Source organism: Somniosus microcephalus, chromosome 8, assembly GCF_052327205.1.
Source record: "Somniosus microcephalus isolate GS21.2 chromosome 8, FLI_Smic_1.0, whole genome shotgun sequence".
Lineage (NCBI taxonomy): Eukaryota > Metazoa > Chordata > Chondrichthyes > Squaliformes > Somniosidae > Somniosus > Somniosus microcephalus.
The window spans coordinates 222,836,204-222,857,284 of record NC_140994.1 but is presented as its reverse complement, the minus strand read 5'-3'; the positions used below and the strand labels follow the sequence as shown (position 1 = coordinate 222,857,284).

The window sequence follows — 21,081 nt, the reverse complement described above, 5'->3', positions numbered from 1 at the left end:
TTCTCACATCCCACTTACTCCTTATCCCATAATATCTTCTGATGTACAAGCTGCACCTTTTGCTTTACCTCCCCCCCTCCCCTACCATTGTGCCTTCCTCATTTCAGTCACCCAAGAAATCCAGCCTGCCCAGCCAATGGGTCAACAAGAAGAGAAGAGTGAAGAAGAAGATGAAACACCATCACTCGAATTGACACTCTCAGCCACCAGCTCCTCAAGGTCATCCTATAAGGTCATCAGCAGTCTCTCCCATTGAAAGTCAGATTCCTTACACCAGCTATGCTGCAGCCACTGGGGTAGCACTGCATAAGAGCACTAGGATAGGCAAAGGCACATGCAATACACTCACTAAGGAATGTACAAAGGTAATTAGTTGATTTTTTGATGTAATATTGGATGCATATATGGATAAAGTTGGATTGAAAAGTTTGCTTTGTGGTGGCTTTTATTTCAGCATCATGGCCAAGAGGATGCTGTGATGGTCAGTAACAGAAGGAAGGTAAGGTGTGTGACAAATATTGAAAGGGGAATTGGGGTTGTGTTCACTGGTACCACAGATGGATAATTCGATCCCAGATATCCCGGCCAGAATGGGGCTGTATGGGTTCTTCTGCTTCTTCCTCTTCCTCCTCCTCCCTCTGTGAGCAGCCTGTCTACTTTGCTGCTTCTGCTCCATCTCCATGGCATGCTGCAGTCCAAGGGGGACTGCAAATAGAGCCCCCAGGACTGGGAGCAAATGGTGCTCTCAGAGGCCTTCCTTTAAGAGCCAAAGCCTTGCAAACATCCAGCAGCATTCCCTGCACTCTCCTCACACTTAAAAAAACTTTTTAAATGTATTACACTATGCCACTACTCCAATAAAATGTAAAGAAACCAGTATAAAAGCAAAAATCTAAACTTACCAAAAGTTGCGTGTTTCCCTTCAAGAAGCACTGGTAGCGGGTCCGTCATACAGCTGCACAGACATTTTACTGTGCATGCTTTGGCGTTAAATGGAGCAGCGATGTCCAAAATACCAGATTGTTGGAGTCCAAGATTCAGAGACTGCAACATAGAAACATAGAAACATAGAAGATAGGAGCAGGAGCAGGCCATTCGGCACTCGAGCCTGTTCCGCCATTTAATGAGATCATGGCTGATCATCCAAATTCAGTACCCTGTCCCTGCTTTCTCCCCATATCCCTTGATCCCTTTAGCCTTAAGAAATATATCTAACTCCTTCTTGAATATATTTAATGAATTGGCCTCAACTGCCTTGTGTGGTTCCATAGGTTCACCACTCTCTGGATGAAGAAATTCCTCCTCATCTCAGTCCTAAATGGATTACCCCTTCTCCTTAGACTGTGACCCCTGGTTCTGGACTCCCCCACCATCAGGAACATCCTTCCTGCATCTAGTCTGTCTAGTCCTGTTAGAATTTTATAAGTTTCAATGAGATCCCCTCTCATTCTTCTAAAGTCTAGCGAATATAAGCCTAATCGACTCAATCTCTTTTCATACGTCATTCCTGCAATCCCAGGTATCAGTCTGGTGAATCTTCGCTGCACTCCCTCCATGGCAAGAACATCCTTCCTCAGATAAGGCAACCAAAACTGCACACAATACTCAAGGTGTGGTCTCACCAAGGCCCTGTACAACTGCAGCAAGACATTCTTGCTCCTGTACTCGAATCCTTTCACTATGAAGGCCAACATTCCATTTGCCTTCTTAACCGCCTGCTGCACCTGCATGCTTACCCTTAGCGACTGATGACCAAGGACACCCAGGTCTCATTGTACTTCCCCTTTTCCCAATCTATTGCCGTTCAGATAATAAACTGTCTTCCTGTTTTTGCCACCAAAGTGGATACCCTTGCATTTATCCACATTATAGTGCATCTGCCATGCATCTGCCCAATCACTCAACCTGTCCAAATCATACTGGAGTTTCTCTGCATCCTCCTCACAGCACACATGCCCACCCAGCTTTGTGTCATTTGCAAACTTGGAGATATTACATCTAGTTCCATCGTCTAGATCATTAATATATATTGTGAATAGCTGGGGTCCTAGCACCGATCCCTGCGGTACCCCACTAGTCACTGCCTGCCACTCGGAAAAAGAACCGTTTATTCCAACTCTTTGCTTCCTGTCTGCCAACCAGTTCTCTATCCAAGTCAGTACCTTACCCCAAATCCCATGTGCTTTAACTTTACACGTTAATCTCTTAGGCAGGACCTTATTGAAAGCCTTCTGAAAGTCCAAATACACCACATCCACTGGTTCTCCCTTATCTATTCTACCAGTTACATCCTCAAAAAATTCCAGTAGATTAGTCAAGCATGATTTACCTTTTGTAAATCCATGTTGACTTTGTCCGATCCTGTCACTATTTTCCAAGTGCTCTGCTATTACATCTTTTATAATGGACTCTAGCATTTTCCCCACTACCGATGTCAGGCTTACCGATCTATAATTCCCCGCTTTCTCTCTACCACCTTTTTTAACTAGTGGGGTTACATTAGCTACACTCCAAGCCATGGGAACTTTTCCAGAGTCTATAGAATTTTGGAAGATGACGAGCAATGCAGCTACTATTTCTAGGACCACTTCCTGAATTATCCTAGGATATAGATTATCAGGCCCTGGGGATTTATCGGCCTTCAATCCCGTCAATTTCCCGAACACCATTTCTCTACAAATACTGATTTCATTCAATTCCTCCCTCTCATTAGACCCTATGTTCCCGGAAATCTCTAGACAGAACCAAAGTAAGTATTTAATTGGTCTGCCATTTCTTTGTTCCCCATTATAAATTCCCCTGATTCTGACTGCAAGGGACCTATGCTTGACTTCACCAATCTTTTTCTCTTCACATATCTATAGAAGCTTTCACAGTCAGTTTTTATGTTCCCTGCAAGCTTACTCTCATATTCTATTGTCCCCCTCTTAATTAATCCCTTTGCCCTCCTTTGCTGAATCCTAAACTGCTCCCAATCCTCAGGTTTGCTGCTTTTTCTGGCCAATTTATATGTCCTCTCCTTGGATCTTATGCTATCCCTAATTTCCCTTGTTAGCCACAGTTGAGTCACCTTTTTTGTTATATTTTTATGCCAAACAGGGATTAACAAATTCTGTAGTTCAGCCATGCGATCTTTAAATGTTTGCCATTGCCTATCCACCGTCAACCCTTTAAGTAACATTCCCCAATCCATCCTAGCCAACTCGCGTCTCATACCATCATAGTTTCCTTTATTTAAATTCAGGACCCTAGACTCTGAGTCAAATACTTCACTCTCCATCTTAATGAAAAATTGTATCATATTATGATCGCTCCTCCCCAAGGGGCCTCGCACAACAACATTGCTAATGAATCCTTTCTCATTACATAATACCCAGTCTAAGATGGCCTGATCTCCAGTTGGTTCTTCAACATATTTGTCCAGGAAACCATTCCATATACACTCTAGGAATTCCTCCTCCACAGTATTGTTACTAATTTGGTTAGCCCAATCTATATGTAGTGACGTAAGAAAACTACTGGGCACTTGGTCTAAGTATTAAACAAGGCTTTAATCAACTGTTTTTTAACAGGGAGATCTAGTTGTGTTCTTCACTAGTTCCAGTTAAAGAAGTTCCTGAGCAAGCTGGGCCCATGCCCGAGTATTTATACTCTCCCTGGACAGTGCCACCAGCAGGCCGGCCAATATTATTTCATAAGTCTTTCCACATGAATGACAAGATTCATGTCATGTAGATTAAAGTCAAATATTTTGGAGGAAGGGACCAAGTGCAACATATCCAAGTTTGCCAACGATACAAAGATGGGAGGGAAAGCAGTGAGTGAGGAGGACATAAAAAACCTGCAAAAGGACATAGACAGGCTAAGTCAGTGGGCAGAAATTTGGCAGATGGAATATAATGTTGGAAAGTGTGAAGTTATGCACTTTGGCAGATAAAATCAAAGAGCAAGTTATTATCTAAATGGAGAGAAACTGCAAAGTGCTACATTACAAAGGGATCTGGGGGTCCTGGTGCATGAAACACAGAAGGTTAGTATGCAGGTACAGCAGGTGATCAGGAAGGCCAATGGAATCTTGGCTTTTATTGCAAGGGGGATGGAGTATAAAAGCAGGGAAGTCTTGCTTCAGTTACACAGGGTACTGGTGAGGCCACACCTGGAATACTGCGTACAGTTTTGGTTTCCATATTTAACAAAAGATATACTTGCTCTCGAGGCAGTTCAGAGAAGGTTCACTCGGTTGATTCCAGAGATGAACGGGTTGACTTATGAGGAAAGGTTGAGTAGGTTGGGCCCTTACTCATTGGAATTCAGAAGAATGAGAGGCGATCTTATCGAAACATATAAGATTGTGAGGGGGCTTGATCGGGTGGATGCGGTGAGGATGTTTCCACTGATGGGTGAGACTAGAACTAGGGGGCATAATCTTAGAATAAGGGGCTGCCCTTTCAAAACTGAGATGAGGAGAAACTTCTTCACTCAGAGGGTAGTAAATCTATGGAATTTGCTACCCCAGAGAGCTGTGGAAGCTGCGACATTAAATAAATTTAAAACGGAGATAGACAGTTTCCGAGCTGATAAGGGAATTAGGGGTTACGGGGAGCGGGCAGGGAAGTGGACGTGAGTCTAGGTTCAGATCAGCCATGATCTTATTGAATGGCGGAGCAGGCCCGAGGGGCCGTATGGCCTACTCCTGCTCCTACTTCTTATGTTCTTATGTTCACCCATGATAACTGCTGTGCCCTTATTGCACGCATCTCTAATTTCCCATTTAATGCCATCCCCAACCTCAGCATTACTGTTTGGGGGTCTGTATACAACTCCCACTAATGTTTTCTGTCCCTTGGTATTTCTCAGCTCTACCCATACAGATTCCACATCATCAGAGCTAATATCCTTCCTTCCTATTGTGTTAATCTCCTCTTTAACCAGCAATGCTACCTCACCTCCTTTTCCTTTTTGCCTGTCCTTCCTGAATATTGAATACCCCTGGATGTTGAATTCCCAGCCTTGGTCACCCTGGAGCCATGTCTCCGTAATTCCAATTATATCATATCCGTTTACATCTATTTGCGCAGCTAATTCATCTACCTTATTATGAATGCTCCTCGCATTAAGACACAAAGCCTTCAGGCTTGGTTTTTTAACACTCTTAGTCCTTTTAAAATTATTATTTACTGTAGCCCTGTTTGATTTACACCCTTGATTTCTCTGCCTTCCACTTTTACTTTTCTCCTTCCTGTCTTTTGTTTCTTTCCTTGTTTCCCTTTCCTCTGTCTCCCTGCACAGGTTCCCAACCTCCTGTGATTTTAGTTTAAACCCTCCCCAACAGCAGTAGCAAACACTCCCCCTAGGAAATCGGTCCCGGTCCCGCCCAGGTGCAAACCATCCAGTTTGTATTGGTACAACCTCCCCCAGAACCGGTTCCAAAGTTCCAGGAATTTGAATCCCTCCTCCTTGCACCATTCCTCTAGTCACGTATTCATCTGAAATATCCTTCTATTTCTACTCCGAGTAGCACGTAGCACTGGTAGCAATCCTGAGATTACTACCTTTGAGGTCCTACTTTTTAATTTACCTCCTAAATCACTATATTCAGCTTTTAGGACCTCATCCCGTTTTTTACCTATATCGTTGGTACCTATATGCACCACGACAACTGGTTGTTCACCCTCCCCCTCCAGAATGCCCTGCAGCCACCCCGAGACATCCTTGACCCTTGCACCAGGGAGGCAACATACCATTCTGGAGCCTGACCTGCTGAGTTTTTCCAGCATTCTCTGTTGTTATTTTGGAGCCTGACCTGCTGAATTTTTCCAGCATTCTCTGTTGTTATTTTGGAGCCTGACCTGCTGAGTTTTTCCAGCATTCTCTGTTGTTATTTTGGAGCCTGACCTGCTGAGTTTTTCCAGCATTCTCTGTTGTTATTTTGGAGCCTGACCTGCTGAGTTTTTCCAGCATTCTCTGTTGTTATTTTGGAGCCTGACCTGCTGAGTTTTTCCAGCATTCTCTGTTATTTTGGAGCCTGACCTGCTGAATTTTTCCAGCATTCTCTGTTGTTATTTTGGAGCCTGACCTGCTGAGTTTTTCCAGCATTCTCTGTTGTTATTTTTACCATTCTGGAGTCTCGTTTGTGGCTGCAGAAATGCCTATCTATTCCCCTTACAATAGAATCCCCTAATACTATGGCCTAGAAATTGGGTTGTGGGCTCGCCAGGGCTGTAGCACCAGAAATTTTGCGCCAGCGTTAATGCGGCAGCGCCCGACGAAAATTCGGTTGCGCCGGCCCCAGAGGGCGGCGGGCGCTAAAGGAGGGTTTTAGCGCCTGAAAACGGGCGTTGAATTGGGTTTCCCGGCGCTAATCCCCCGCTGCGGCACCCGATGCGGTGCGGCAGGCTGGGGAACTGCAGGCCTCCTCCTTCTGTTAAGGAGGAGCTGCCTGCAGCCGACCACTGTCCGGCGGATTCCCCCGACATCTGAGCCCGGCACCTCGGGGAAGTGCCGGTCTCGCAGCACACACTCATCAGGGCCGCGGGGGGGGTGATGCAGGAGTCCGGGAAGGGAGGTGCGGGCAGGCGGCCGCCGGGAACGCGGCCGGCCGCCGCTCCACCTTTATGCGCCGGCGCAAAGGCGTGTAAGAACACTTTTCACATTCGTTAGTTGCGCCTGCCACGGGCGAGGCGGGCGCAACTGAATTTGGGCTTGGGGCCGGGTTACCACGGCAACCGGGACACTGCGCACACCGATGATGTCATCGGTGCCGGCGCAGCGCTACCGGCTAACGCCGATGGTAAGGCCCAAGTCAATTTGCAAAACGGCTATAAGTCCGGCGCAAGGCCCTCTAGCGCCACTAATTGGGCGCTAAGCCCACTCAATTTCTAGGCCTATAGCTCTCCCAGTCTTTTCCTCCCGTCCTGTGCAGAACCACCCATGGTGCCAGGAAGTTGGCTGCTGCTGCCTTCCCCTGATAAGCCATCTCCCTCAACAATATCCAAAGTGGTATATCTGTTTGAGAGGGGGATGGCCACAGGGGACTCCTGCACTACCTGCCTGCGCCTACTACTCTGCCTGGTGGTCACCCATTCCCTTCCTGCCTGTGCAGCCTTTACCTGCGGTGTGACCAACTCCCTAAACGTGCTATCCATGACATCCTCAGCATCGTGAATGCTCCATTATGTATTCATTTGCAGCTCCAGCGCTGCAATACAGTCTGTCAGTAGCTGCAGCTGGATACACTTCCCATACACATGGTCATCAGGGACACAGGAAGTGTCCCTGATTTCCCACATAACACAGGAGGAGCATGCCATGGGGCCGAGCTATCCTGCCATGATTTACCCTTTAATTCATTTAAATCAAATCAATACCACTAATTACACAACAATTAAATGATATACTCAAGGGCCCTTGGTTACTAGCACTCCCCGATACACAACAGAGATCTTAGAAACTATAACCACAAAAATTAAGACCTTCTAATTTTTATAAACTATTAATCTTAACTGTCAAACTATATAGCAGTTTAAATACTCACCTGGCCGTACTCACCCAATCAACTGCTTCCTCTTGCCCGCGTCACTTTTTGAATCGTGACGTGGCTCCGGAATGCCACCGCCGGTCTGTGAGATTGGTAAGCCTTGTACCGCCGCTCTCTCCACTCCCGACACTGGCCTCAATCAGCTCCCTTCCCTTGTGCCAACGTCACTTTTGACTTCTGACGTCACTCTTTGAAAATTCTGCCGGTGCTGAGTTGGTACCGCAGCCGCGCCGCTCCTCCCAGGTCCACACTGCCGCCGCTGCTGCTGCTGCTGTGGGGCCTACCTGCACCTCGGGCTCACTTTATATTGCCGCTGCTGCCTCGCCGCTCCTCCCAGGTCCGCACTGCCGCCGCTGCTGCTGCTGCTGACACATTAGGGAGTGGGAGCATTACCTGGATACTAAGTTCCAGGAGGCATTCACACCCACTAGAGTAATTGCTTCCAATTTGGCCCATGGTCAGAGACAGGAGGGTGTGACTACAAGCGAGGCAGGTATTGGGATCCAGGAGGTAGTGATGGAGGAGCCTCAGCCATTGGCCTTGTCTAACAGCTATGAGATTCTTGCTCACTGTGTGGATGAGGGTAGGGACTGTAGGGAGGATGAGCAATCTGATCACAACACTGTGGTACAGGGAGCCATTCAAGTGGGGGGAGTAAAAAGAAATGTTGTAGTGATAGGGGATAGTATAGTTAGGGGGATAGACACTGTTCTCTGCGGCCGAGATTGTGAGTCCCGAAGGCTGTGTTGCCTGCCCGGTGCCAGGGTTAAGGGCATCTCCTCTGGGCTGGAGAGAAACTTGGAGGGGGAGGATCCAGTTGTCATGGTCCATGTAGGCACCAATGACATAGGTAGGACAAAGAAAGAAGTTCTGCTGAAAGAGTATGAGTAGCTAGGGGCTAAATTAAAAAGCAGAACCACAAAGGTAATAATCTCTGGATTACTACCTGAGCCACGAGCAAATTTTCATAGGGTAAATAAGATCAGGGAAATGAACGAGTGGCTCAAAGACTGGTGTGGGAGAAATGGGTTTCGATTTGTGGGGCACTGGTACCAGTACTGGGATAAGAAGGAACTGTTCTGTTTGGACGGGCTTCACTTGAACCATGCTGGGGCTAGAGTCCTGGCAAATTGAATAACTAGGGCTGTAGAGAGGACTTTAAACTAAATAGTGGGGGGCAGGAACCAGGTGAGTGTGAATTAAAAAAGTTAATGAGAAATGAGAAAGCAATAGAGCAGGATAGTGATGGGGGAAATAATAACCAGAGTGTGACAGGAAGGGACAGAATGTTTAAAAATAAGTGTGCAACAGAAAATGGGGCCAAAACAAGGAGGAATGGTAAAAAGACAAAGTTAAAAGCTCTATATCTGAATGCACGCAGCATTTGTAACAAGATAGATGAGTTGACGGCACAAATAGATACATCTGATTGCCATTACAGAGATGTGGTTGCAAGTTGGTCAGGGCTGGGAACTGAATATTCCAGGGTACTTGACAATTCAGAAGGATAGGCAGAAAGGAAAGGGAGGTGGGGTGGCTTTGTTGGTAAAGGATGGGATCAGTGCAGTGGTGAGAAGAGAAACTGGCTCAGAAGATCAAGATGTAGAATCGGTTTGGGTGGAGATAAAAAATAATAAAGGGAAAAAGTCTCTGGTGGGCGTAGTCTACAGGCCCCCGAACAGTAGCAATACTGTTGGACAGAGTATAAATCAACAAATTATGGAGGCCTGTAAAAAAGGTATGGTAATAATCATGGGTGATTTTAATCTCCATATTGATTGGACAAATCAAATTGGCCATGGTAGCCTTGAGGAAGAGTTCATAGTGTGCATCCGGGATGGTTTCCTAGAACAGTGCATAATGGAACCAACCAGGGAGCAGGCTATCTTGGATCTGGTACAATGTAATGAGACAGAATTAATAAAGGATCCTCCAGGAAAGAGTGATCACGGCATGGTTGAATTTCAATTTCAGTTGGAGGGTGAGAAAGTTGTATCTCAAACCAGTGTCCTGATCTTAAACAAAGGCAATTACAGTGGCATGAGGGCAGAGCTGGCTAAAGTGGACTGGAAAAAGAAATTAAAGGGTAAGACAGTTGAAATGCAGTGGCGGACATTTAAGGAGATATTTCATAACTCTCAACAAAAATATATTCCAGTGAGAAAAAATGATTTTAAGAGAAGGGAGCACCATCCGTGGCTAACTAAGGAAGTAAAGGATGGTATCAAATTGAAAACAAAGGCATACAATGCCAAGATTGGTGAGAGACCAGAGCATTGGGAATTTTTTTAAACCAGCAAAGGATGATTAAAAAATAGAGAGAAGATGAATTATGAGAGTAAACTGGCAAGAAATATTAAAACAAATAGTAAGAGCTTCTACAGGTATATAAAAATGAAGAGGGTAGCTAAAGTATATGGTGGTCCCTTAGAGGATGAGACTGGGGAATTAATAATGGGGAATGGGGAAATGGCAGAGACTCTCAACAAATATTTTGCATCTGTCTTCACGATGGAAGACACTAACAATATCCCAATAATGGATAATCAAGGGGCCACAGGGAGGGTGAACTAAAGACAATCACTATCACTAAGGAAATAGTACTTGGTAAAATAATGGGACTAAAAGATGACAAGTCCCCTGGACCAGATGGTTTACATCCCAGGGTCTTAAAAGAAGTGGCTACAGAGATAGTGGATGCATTGGTTGCAATATACCAAAATTCCCTGGACTCTGGAGAGGTCCCAGCGGATTGGAAAACCACAAATGTAACACCCCTATTTAAGAAAGGAGGGAGACAGAAAGCAGGAAACTATAGACCAGTTGGCCTAACATCTGTTGTTGGGAAAATGCTGGAGTCCTTCATTAAGGAAGCAGTAGCAGGGCATTTGGAAAATCATAATGCAGTCAATCAGAGTCAGCATGGGAAATCATGTTTAACAAACTTGCTGGAGTTCTTTGAGGAGGTAACAAGCAGGGTGGACAAAGGTGAACCAGTGGATGTGGTGTATTTAGATTTACAGAAGACATTCGATAAGGTGCTACATAAAAGGTTACTGCATAAGATAAGAGCTCACAGAATTGGGGGTAATATACTAGCATGGATAGAGAATTGACTAACTAACAGAAAGCAGAGAGTCAGGAAAAATGGGTCATTTTCCAGTTGGCAAACAGTAACTAGTGGGGTGTCACAGGGATCAGTGCTGGGGCCTCAACTATTTACAATCTAAATTAATGACTTGGATGAAGGGAGCGAGTGTAATGTAGCCAAGTTTGCGGATGATACAAAGATGGGTGGGAAAGCAAGTTGTGCAGAGGACTCAAAGAAACTGCAAAGGGATATAGACAGGCTAAGTGAGTGGGCAAACATTTGGCAGATGGAGTATAATGTGGGAAAGTGTGAGGTTATACACTTTGGCAGGAAAAATAAAAAAGCAAATTATTATTTAAATGGGGATTACAAAATGCTACATTTCAGAGGGACCTGCAGGTCCTTGTGCAAGAAACACAAAAAGTTAGCATGCAGGTACAGCAAGTAATCAAAAAGGCAAATGGAATGTTGGCCTTTATTTCAAAGGGGTTTGAGTAAAAAAGCAGGGAAGTCCTGCTACAACTGTACAGGGAATTGGTGAGACCACACCTCGAGTACTGCGTACAGGTCTCATTATTTAAGGAAGGATATACTTACATTGGAGGCAGTTCAGAGACGATTCACTAGGTTAATTCCAGAGATGAGGGGGTTGATTTATGAGGAAAGGTTGAGCAGGCTGGGCCTATACTCATTGGAATTTAGAAGAATGAGAGGTGATCTTATTGAAACATATAAGATACTGAGGGGGCACGACAAGGTAGATGCAGAGAGGATGTTTCCCCTCGTGGGGAAATCTAGAACTCTGGGGCACAGTTTCAGAATAAAGGGTTGCCCTTTTAGAACTGAGATGAGGAGGAATTTCTTCTCCGAGGGTCGTAAATCTTTGGAATTCTCTGCCCCAGAGAGCAGTGGAGGCTGGGTCATTAAATACATTTAAGGTGGAGATAGACAAAAATTTGCAAGATAAGGGAGTGAAGGGTTATGGGGAGCGGGCGGGGAAGTGGCTTTGAGCCCTAGATCAGCCATGATCTTATTGAATGGCGGAGCAGGCTCGAGGGCCCAAGTGGTCTATTCCTGCTTCTATTTCTTATGTTCTTATGTTCTTATTGTGCGTCAATCCAGCGGTGCATGCTGATTGACATCACAATGACTAATTTCCATATCTGGAGTGACGCTGCCGACCTGCCCAAAATGGCAGCCGCCGCGTTCTGGGCCGGAAGTGGGCGGAAGAGAAGCGGCCATCATTTATTCATCCACACCGGCCTTATTGGCCAGCACAAATGAGCCAAATTTCACAGCCATAGAGCCTTGCATGACCTCAGAATGATCCAAAGTGCTTTACAGCCAATGAAGTACCTTTGAAGTGTAGTCAATGAAGTCTGATGCAACTGTACAAGTTTACTGCATGATGCAACTGCTCCTCTACTGTTCCAAGTACTGAACAGAATTGAGAATCCCGAAATGTCAACACAGTTCTTTGAAAGAAAAAAAGGAATGGAAGAACAGATTTGCATTGATATAGTGCCTTTCCTAACCTCAGGAAGTTCCAAAGTGCTTCACAGCCAATAATCTGTTTTAATGGTATTGCTTGATGGATACATTTTTGTCAGCACACTGGGAGAACACTCCTGCTCTTCAAATAGAGCTATGGGATCTTTTATGTCCACGTAAGAGGGCCAATGGGGCCTCAGTTTAACATTTCATCTGAAAGACGGCACCTCCAAAAATGCAGCAGCCCCTAAGTAATGTACTGAAGAAATAAACTGAGCAAAGCTTTGTTGCGGATGCATGTTCTTGCCTTTAAGATGGTTTTATAATGTTGGAGCCACAATTTCTCAGGAAAAAAAGATTGTTTTTAAATGGGCGCATCCGACAGACCAGAACCAATGTAGCTAGTCACTTTTATTAAAAATATAGCTTCCTTAAGAAAAAAGGTTTTCAATTAAATTCTACAGCACTAGATGAATTAAGAATCAATATACCCATTTTTGTTTTTCTTAAAAAAACATAATTTGAAAAACTGATTTATATAGGATATGCAACAATCCATCGTTCGTGGAAATTCAGCTGTAACGATTGTTTTTTCTATTCTACTAGTAGTACGGATATTATGGCACTCATCCAAATGACCATTGTCCCCAAAGAGCCATTTACATAATATATAGCACTGCTCCAGCATTGGCAGCTGGCACCAACACATCATACATTACTACAAAAATCCATTAAAATGCCTACTAGAATAACCAATGGGGGAATTCTCTGAATATGACAAGGTTGGCATTTTATTTAATCTTGTGCACTAATGGGCAATAGTTCACTGACAATAAATTGCATTGTTCCAGATAATAATATATAAAAAGATTTAAACTTGGTAGATTTAATGAAACACATTATCATGAACAAACTTTAAAAGATATAGGCCTAGAAATTCGGTATAGCCGCATTTGGGGCGCTAGTCCTGGTGATGCGCAGAGGCTAGCGCCAGGCGCTATTTAGCGCCACCTAGCGCGATATTGGGTTGCAGCACCCCATAAGGTGATTGCGGTGCTAAATCAGGTGCTGCACGCTACTCTTAAGGCGCTAACCCGGCGGCGCAACCCAATTTCGTGGCGGCGGGGCGCAGCGAGGGTGCTGTCAATAATCACTTTCCCTGAGACACAGTGGCGCCGGCCAGCTCTTAAAGGGGCAGGTCAATTGGCATCACCAGACACACTCACTGCCTTGTAGGCCTTCAAAGCGGTGGGAGCCTACCTGTGGCGCACCAGCCTAGTAAGACATGGAAAGGGTGAGGCAGAGGGCGGAACGCCTCACTGATGGGGCATTGGATGCTTTGGTTGGTGCAGTGGAATCAAGGCCAAGGAAGATGGTCGGAATGTGATTTATGTTTTGGACAGTCTCCCGGGTGTGAGAGACAATTATGTGCCAGTGTATTAGTTTTGCTTTCTGTTGCCATAGCTTTCTCATGTTTGAAGGAACCACATTTTGTGTAATGAAACACTTTCTTCATTTATAATGGCTATGCCTGCTATTTACATGCATCTTACCCTTCACAGGCTTGGGGGTATCAGACCAGTTCCATTCCTGTTCTTGGAATCACAGAAATCACAGAAACCCCACAGTGCAGATAGAGGCCATTTCGGCCCATCGAGCCTGCGCCGACACATATCCCACCCGATCCCCGTAACCCCTACACCAACACATATCCCACCCTATCCCCGTAACCCCATGTATTTAATCCCCCTAACACTAAGGGTCAATTTATCATAGCCAATCAACCTAACCCGCACATCTTTGGACTGTGGGAGGAAACCGGAGCACCCGGAGGAAACCCAAGCAAACACGGGGAGAATGTGCAAACTCCACACAGACAGTCACCCGAGGCCGGATTCGAACCCGGGTCCCTGGCGCTGTGAGGCAACAGTGCTAACCACTATGCCACCGTGCAGCAAGCATTCCGTGAGAGGGGCCTAGAAGCTACTTCTGATCAGCCTCTGACGCGCAGCCTGAGAAGAGCCGCTCGCGTGGAAGTTCAGGCCAGCAGCCATCTTCTCAGCCACCGACAGAGATGTCATGCACCTTATCTGAGGCTGCAGATCTGTCTGAAGCAGCTGGCACAGCTCAGTCACCACCTCCTTTCTAAATCGCAGCCTTCTGACACACTGCTCCTCCGGCATGTTCATGTAGGAAAACTGCTGTCGGATAACCCTGCCAGCGTAAGGTCTGCTGTGGCGACGTCTGTTGGCCCTCCTCCGTCTGGCCATGCCCGCCCCCCTGTCCCTGCATCTCAGTGCCCTTTCCAGATGATTCAGCAGCAGGAGGTTCCCCTCCAATGCAGCCTCCATAATAACTGCCCACAGGAAGGTTCCCCGTTGTCAAGGCTCACCAACAGCAAGGTGATGGTCAGAAGGCTGAAGATCGTCTGCCTGCGCTGGCTCAGTGGTCAAATGGCTCTCAGTGTGCAGCTCAGCAACTCTTTGTAGCTCTCGAGGAAGTTGCGATCCAAAAATGGCTGCCGCTTTTAAACCACACCAGTCCCCTTTAAATAACGCTCCTCCAGCCCGAGAGCGACTTGGTAAAGCCCAGGTAAGCTGTCACTATTAGTGCCAGGCGCTACGGAGGGGGGCGCCGCTGAATTTCCGGTCTGGGGCACCCAAAAGGCGTTGCACACTCAAATGACATCATAATCACCCTGCGCCCATGAGCAGGCACTAAAATTTAGCGCCGGCGCTAAATGCATGCTCAATATGGGGCGAGGCGCTCGGCGCCTTGCGCCCACCCGGAAATTGGCTAGCGCCCCACTTCTCAGCCTCTTTAGGCATTAATCCATGGCGCTATCAACCGAATTTCTCCCCCATATATTTTTTTAATTTTTTTAATTTTTATCGCAATGGAGAAATTTGATACTTCACAAATATAAAATTTAGCTTTTCAGGGTCAGAGCAGTTATTTAGCATTCAGTACGCTGTTAAAACCCCAGTTACACCTATTCCAACAAGGCTTAACATTTAACAGCGATATTAGTGCGGAAAAGCTCAAGTTTTCATCAGTTCCACTGATTTCACGGATTACCGGCTATGGGGGGGGCGGGGCGGCAGGGGGCGGGGGGACTCCATAGCGCAGCCTGTGACTGACCACAACTTCAGGATTTATGCGTTTAGATGCGCATGTGCTAAATCCTGACGTTACGGTCAGGTTCAGAGGGGTAATGATGGCAAAAACTGACAGTTCGCCATCATTACCCACTGTAAAATCTGGGCCATCGTGTACAAGTCACGTATGATTTGCAGTATTCCTCCTCCCTTCGGCCTCATGCTCTGGAATTTCCTCGCTAAACTGCTCTGTCTCTTAAACTCCATCTTCTCCTTTAAGGCACTCCTTAGAAACCACCACTTTGACCAAGCTTTTTGTCACCTCTCCTAATATCTCCTTGTTTGGCTCAGTGTCCATTTTTTAAAATTACACCTCTAGGAAGTACTTTAGGACATTTTCCTGCATAAATGCAAGTTGTTGTGTTGTGTGATTGTAAATAAATAAATAAATAAAGTTTCATGAAGATAATTCTCCTTTATATATTTGCTTCTATTGAGCACACCAGAGACATGAAAGCTGTAAGCCTCTGTTGATCCAAGTCATGACAACCACAATCAGGTAATATCAAAACTGCTGTTGTTAATTGAAAAATTAAACTCAGAAAGGAACAGTAATATAAGAGACTTCAGTCATTCCATTCGATGCTGATAAGTTGCTTAATCACACAAAGCCAGGCAACGTCATAAATAATCTGTCCCTACACATGTATTTATGTGAATAGTTCAGGGTACAATTGCAAAAATTGTATTTTATAAGCCCTGTAGGTTTCTTATGTAAAAACGTAATCCCACATTTGCCTTTTCTGTAATTAGAATTTTTCTTTTCTCAATGACAATCCTGCAATTTGGGATCAATGCTGCCTTTGATGTTTAGAACATTGTGACATTCAAAAATGAGGTGCGACTGCTGACCATCGAGTTCCCCAGATGCCTGGCTTCAACATTAAGCCGGTAGTTAAGTTGAAGGTGATAAATGTCCATGTGTCTCAAAAGCAAAATGATACAAAGCCTTACTTCATTACATAACCTTGACAAGCACATTGCCTTGGTATGTGTTAATATCCATTGACAAGTGATGCAAGCTTTAAAATATCAATCAATAGCTATAAACTAAATCACTGGTCAGCAATGAGTGTCTGTCATTGAAAGCAGCAGCATTCCAGCACAATCAATGATATTCATGTTGCAGCGGATAGGTATAAGTGAACAACCTCTCACTACTGGATCAGTCTATTCCTGTATTTTTATTAGTATCACCAAGTATGAGGCTGCTACAGCTGTTTAATTACAGATATTGTATAAAACTTTACATGTAACTGTCAAGATGTGCATCAATATCGTAACAGTGCAGCACGCGAGTGTCATGTGTGCAAAGAATTTGGAAACCTTGAGGTCAGATCTCAAGCAGTCTCAAAACAGGAAGTACATCTGTGATCCTTTCATTGGCACTATGGTACCAGTACTGGTACATACAACATCTGTGCTGTGACAGATATTTGCAACTTTTGCTAAAACGTATTAAATCTCAACATGTGGCTACAGTTGCCCACATAGCAAGGTATTTCAATCTCAAGTGATGAATACGGGAAGGAGGGGGTAGACGCGAAATACAGACCAGGCACCTCCCCACGATGATCAAAGAAAAGATTAGGTCAAGTCCTCCATCCTAGGATTCTTTGACCAACTTTGTCTCCTAGCACCTGGTTACAGTACAGAACTGGCAGTGGCCTGGGAACAGGTTACCAGCCTGTTCTCTTGTCTGGGCAATGGTGCGTAGTACCCAGGAGGCACCGATGAGAGGAAAAGATTACATTAAAAAAAAGGCAGATTCCTAAGTGAAACATCATTATCACAAACTCATGAAAATCAGCCTTCTTATCAATCAGCTCTTATTAATGGGCCTTCTTATTAGGGTTATAGCCCCTCAACCAGCTAAAATCGCTAATTTTACCTCAAATGGGGACAGTCTCTATTATAGCAGAAGGCTTAATAACAAGAGAAAAAAAAAGACATTGGAAATATACACCCAGTTTGTCAGCATCTGAAGATTTATTGCGATAAAGGGGCTTTGTTTCCTTTCCTTTTTCAATTCTGATGAAGGGACTCTGTTAATTCATCATTTCTCTAGAGACACTAATAGACATGCTGTGTACTTCAGCATTTTCTGTTTTGACTTTAAAACTTGCTCCACTGTATTTCACTCTTTCTTAGAATTTGATTTTTTTTAAAGTAATAGTTTACTAATAGTATCTTCCCAAATCATAGCAAAGAATACACTAGACAGTGGAAAAAAATCATAGATAGATGAGTTTGTTTAGGATTTTTTCATTTCTTTGCCCACTACATCAGGAAAACATAGTGCTGAGCAATGTTCCAAAGCCATAGGAATCCATTAGCCTGACTCCAGTGCAAATCTAACTTCAAATGTGCTTTTCTGGCCACTTTTTGTGCCAAGAAAACAGATAAATAAGTGAGTTTGGCTTGCCACACACTTCATTTAAAAATACAGTCCTCCAGAGACACAGAAAAATATTTAAAAAAAAGATTTCATAGCATTTTTGGCCCAGAAATAAAAACATGCACTGAATTTTCAATCACCAATCTGTGTAAGACATACTTAAAAATTTACAACTTTTTCCCCATTAACTGTTTTTACACATGATCTTAATGGATGAGCAGTAGATAAGGCCTACGTTTCTGCCTGCTCTTTTTGTTTACAGATAAAGGTAGCCTACCCAGTAGACCAGGTTAAACAAACCAAAGGCTGTGGGGAAGAAGATACGGGCATACGAGTCGATTTTGGCGACACGGATGTGTAGCCTCCCCTGCCTCCATGCTCCCGTGCGGCACTCATCGAAACAGCAGAAGAAACTGGTGCAGTCCTTGCCATCCAGACACTCGTATCCATACTCTTCGTCCCGCTCTTGCAGGTGTGAGGCATTGTTCATCTGGACAGCAGCTGATCTAGGGCGGATATCAACAGTAGGCGCCTATAATCATTCCAAGAAAGAAACACTTTAATTCGGTGGTGTGATGAAAAAAATTGTACAATCAAAAAAAGAATTGTGCATCTCTTTGCTCTTCTAAGATGGAGAATGTCATTGCTAAGGAAGTTGCCCAGTGCCAGTATCAAGCATTCTAACATCATGTGTAGTTTAGGTTAGACACGGGATAAAACTTCCTCTATTGTACCCAGCAATGTGCCTTGACCCCAGACTTTGAAGAAAACACATCACTGCACCTTGTAGGATTAATGTCAAATTAATGCAAGAATATGGGATACTTTGCAAGGCTAAGCTGTGCACACATATCCACTAGGAACAAGATTTCACTTTGTGCCCTTACAGAGAGAGGGGACGTACATCCTTTCAGTCTGGGTGTACTGAGGCAATGCTGTATTATTGGAGGTGCCGGGTGCTGTCTTTTCAATGGGAAACCCTCTGGGCTAAATTCAAATATTAAATATTGTCACTTGATAAACGTGTGATGATTACACCCAGCGATTAGACAGCAAATTTTAAATTGCACACCCTCCTTCCAAATGCTGCCACTAGCCCCCGCCAACCCCCGAGCTGGCACACACATTCTTAGGGGTATCTGTAGACCCGACTCATGTATCTGCCATGGGGTGTTGGAATTTTATATTCAAAAATTGTACTTTTTTCTTAGTTATACCACACCACTGTAAAAATAGTGTGTACAGGAATGTAGTACAATCATGCGAAGCAGTCATACATGGACTTTGCCAATCAAAAGTTATACTTTTTTAACTCAATTTATATGAGGTTGGTAACTACAATATGTTGAATCATACATTCTGGGTGATAGGAACAGAGGGCAGTTTTGTCCATAGGCTGAAAATGGGCCTGAAAATTGTAAACCCAATTAATATGAAATCATAGACCGAGTTTATTGCAGATTTGCTTGAACAATAAATTAGTGCAGTAATGCTGATCTCTGCTTAACCAGATCTTTATCACTAGTCTTAAAAGAGATGAATTAGCTTTCTATGCTTGGCCTGTTAAAGAAAAAAATACTACAACATGCAGAAAAAATGTCACATATATCACTTAGTTTAATAACCCTCACCCAGTGGTTGGTTAAGATGGCAGGTGGGGGTTTGAGCTGCATTCTTGACATGTTTCCTCCTTCCATCATCTTATCTTACCTGAAATCAGGCACGAGACGGCCGCCTGCTCCAGAGAAGGGGTCTAATTTAAATGGCGAAGTCATATCCTGATGACATTATCGGGACTAGCATGCCATTTTAACCGCGTGTCGACTAAGGGCCACACAATCTCGGACCCGCCAACTAGACTGGGGGGGGAATGCCATGCTAATAGTCGTCAAAGTCACCACAGCCATGAACTTTTATGCCACTGTCTGCAACAGGGATCATCAGTTGCATCTCCGAGTCTGCAGTTTACAGCTGCATTAAGCAGGTGATTGATGCCCTCTTTGCCAGGGCCAAGCAGTTCATTGCCTTCCACACTGACTTCAACAGTCAACAGGAGAAAGCTCTTGCCTTTGTAACAGTACCTGGCTTCCCTTGCGTGCAGAGCATGATTGACTGTACACTGAAGTCAATGGAAAAGGAAATCGAGTAGTGTGTAAGATGGACTATCACCTATTTTGCCCTACTGTCCAAGATGAATTTCACCCCGGCTTAATTAACCCTCCCCCCCCATATGTCCCAATGCCTTTAGGACCATAGGACTGTGTAATAATAATTCACAGTACAAGTACTATTAGTCACAATGCATGTAACAGTGAGGAGAAAGTTGCTCCCACATTTCTAACAGCCCTAAGGCATACAATTTTTGTGGACAGTTTGTAGTGGACAGATTGTGGTCATAGAGTCATAGAGTCATAGAGTTATACAGCACGGATAGAGGCCCTTCGGCCCATCGTGTCCGTGCCGGCCATCAAGCCCTGTCTAATCTAATCCCATATTCCAGCATTTGGTCCGTAGCCTTGTATGCTGTGGCATTTCAAGTGCTCATCCAAATGCTTCTTAAATGTTGTGAGGGTTCCTGCCTCCACAACCCTTTCAGGCAGTGAGTTCCAGACTCCAACCACCCTCTGGGTGAAAAAGTTCTTCCTCAAATCCCCTCTAAACCTCCCGCCCTTTACCTTGAATCTATGCCCCCTAGTTATTGACCCCTCTACTAAGGGAAAAAGCTCCTCAGCATCCATCCTATCTGTGCCCCTCATAATTTTGTACACCTCAATCATGTCCCCCCTCAGCCTCCTCTGCTCCAAGGAAAACAAACCCAATCTGCCCAGTCTCTCTTCATAGCTGAAGCGCTCCAGCCCTGGTAACATCCTGGTGAACCTCCTCTGCACCCTCTCCAACGCGATCACATCCTTCCTGTAGTGTGGCGACCAGAACTGCACACAGTATTCCAGCTGTGGCCTAACCAGTGTTTTATACAGCTCCATCATAACCTCCTTGCTCTTATATTCAATGCCTCGGCTAATGAAGGCAAGTATCCCATATGCCTTTTTTACCACCTTATCCACCTGTTCCGCCGCCTTCAGGGATCTGTGTACTTGCACACCCAGATCCCTCTGACCCTCCGTCTTGCCTAGGGTCTTACCATTCATTGTGTATTCCCTTGCCTTGTTAGTCCCCCCAAAGTGCATCACCTCGCACTTTTCCGGGTTAAATTCCATTTGCCACTGTTCCGCCCATCTGACCAACCCATCTATATCGTCCTGCAGACTGAGGCTACCCTCCTCGCTATTTACCACCCTACCAATTTTTGTATCATCCGCGAACTTACTGATCATACCTTTTACATTCATATCCAAGTCATTAATGTAGACCACAAACAGCAAGGGACCCAGCACCGATCCCTGTG

At 44.8% G+C, this 21,081-nt stretch overlaps 1 protein-coding gene across 2 annotated transcripts in view; it reads right to left on the bottom strand.

The window, feature by feature from the left end:
* Nucleotides 1-16,442: 16,442 nt before the first annotated feature.
* The window catches only part of LOC147114121 (gamma-aminobutyric acid receptor subunit gamma-2-like), a 177,669-nt gene continuing 173,030 nt past the window's right edge, over nucleotides 16,443-21,081 (bottom strand). For both annotated transcript variants that reach the window (XM_085995739.1, XM_085995738.1), the window contains exon 11: nucleotides 16,443-18,207. In XM_085995739.1, the coding sequence (XP_085851865.1) occupies nucleotides 17,932-18,207 (276 nt within the window). In that variant the 3' untranslated portion in view covers nucleotides 16,443-17,931. The remainder of the gene's footprint in view (nucleotides 18,208-21,081) is intronic.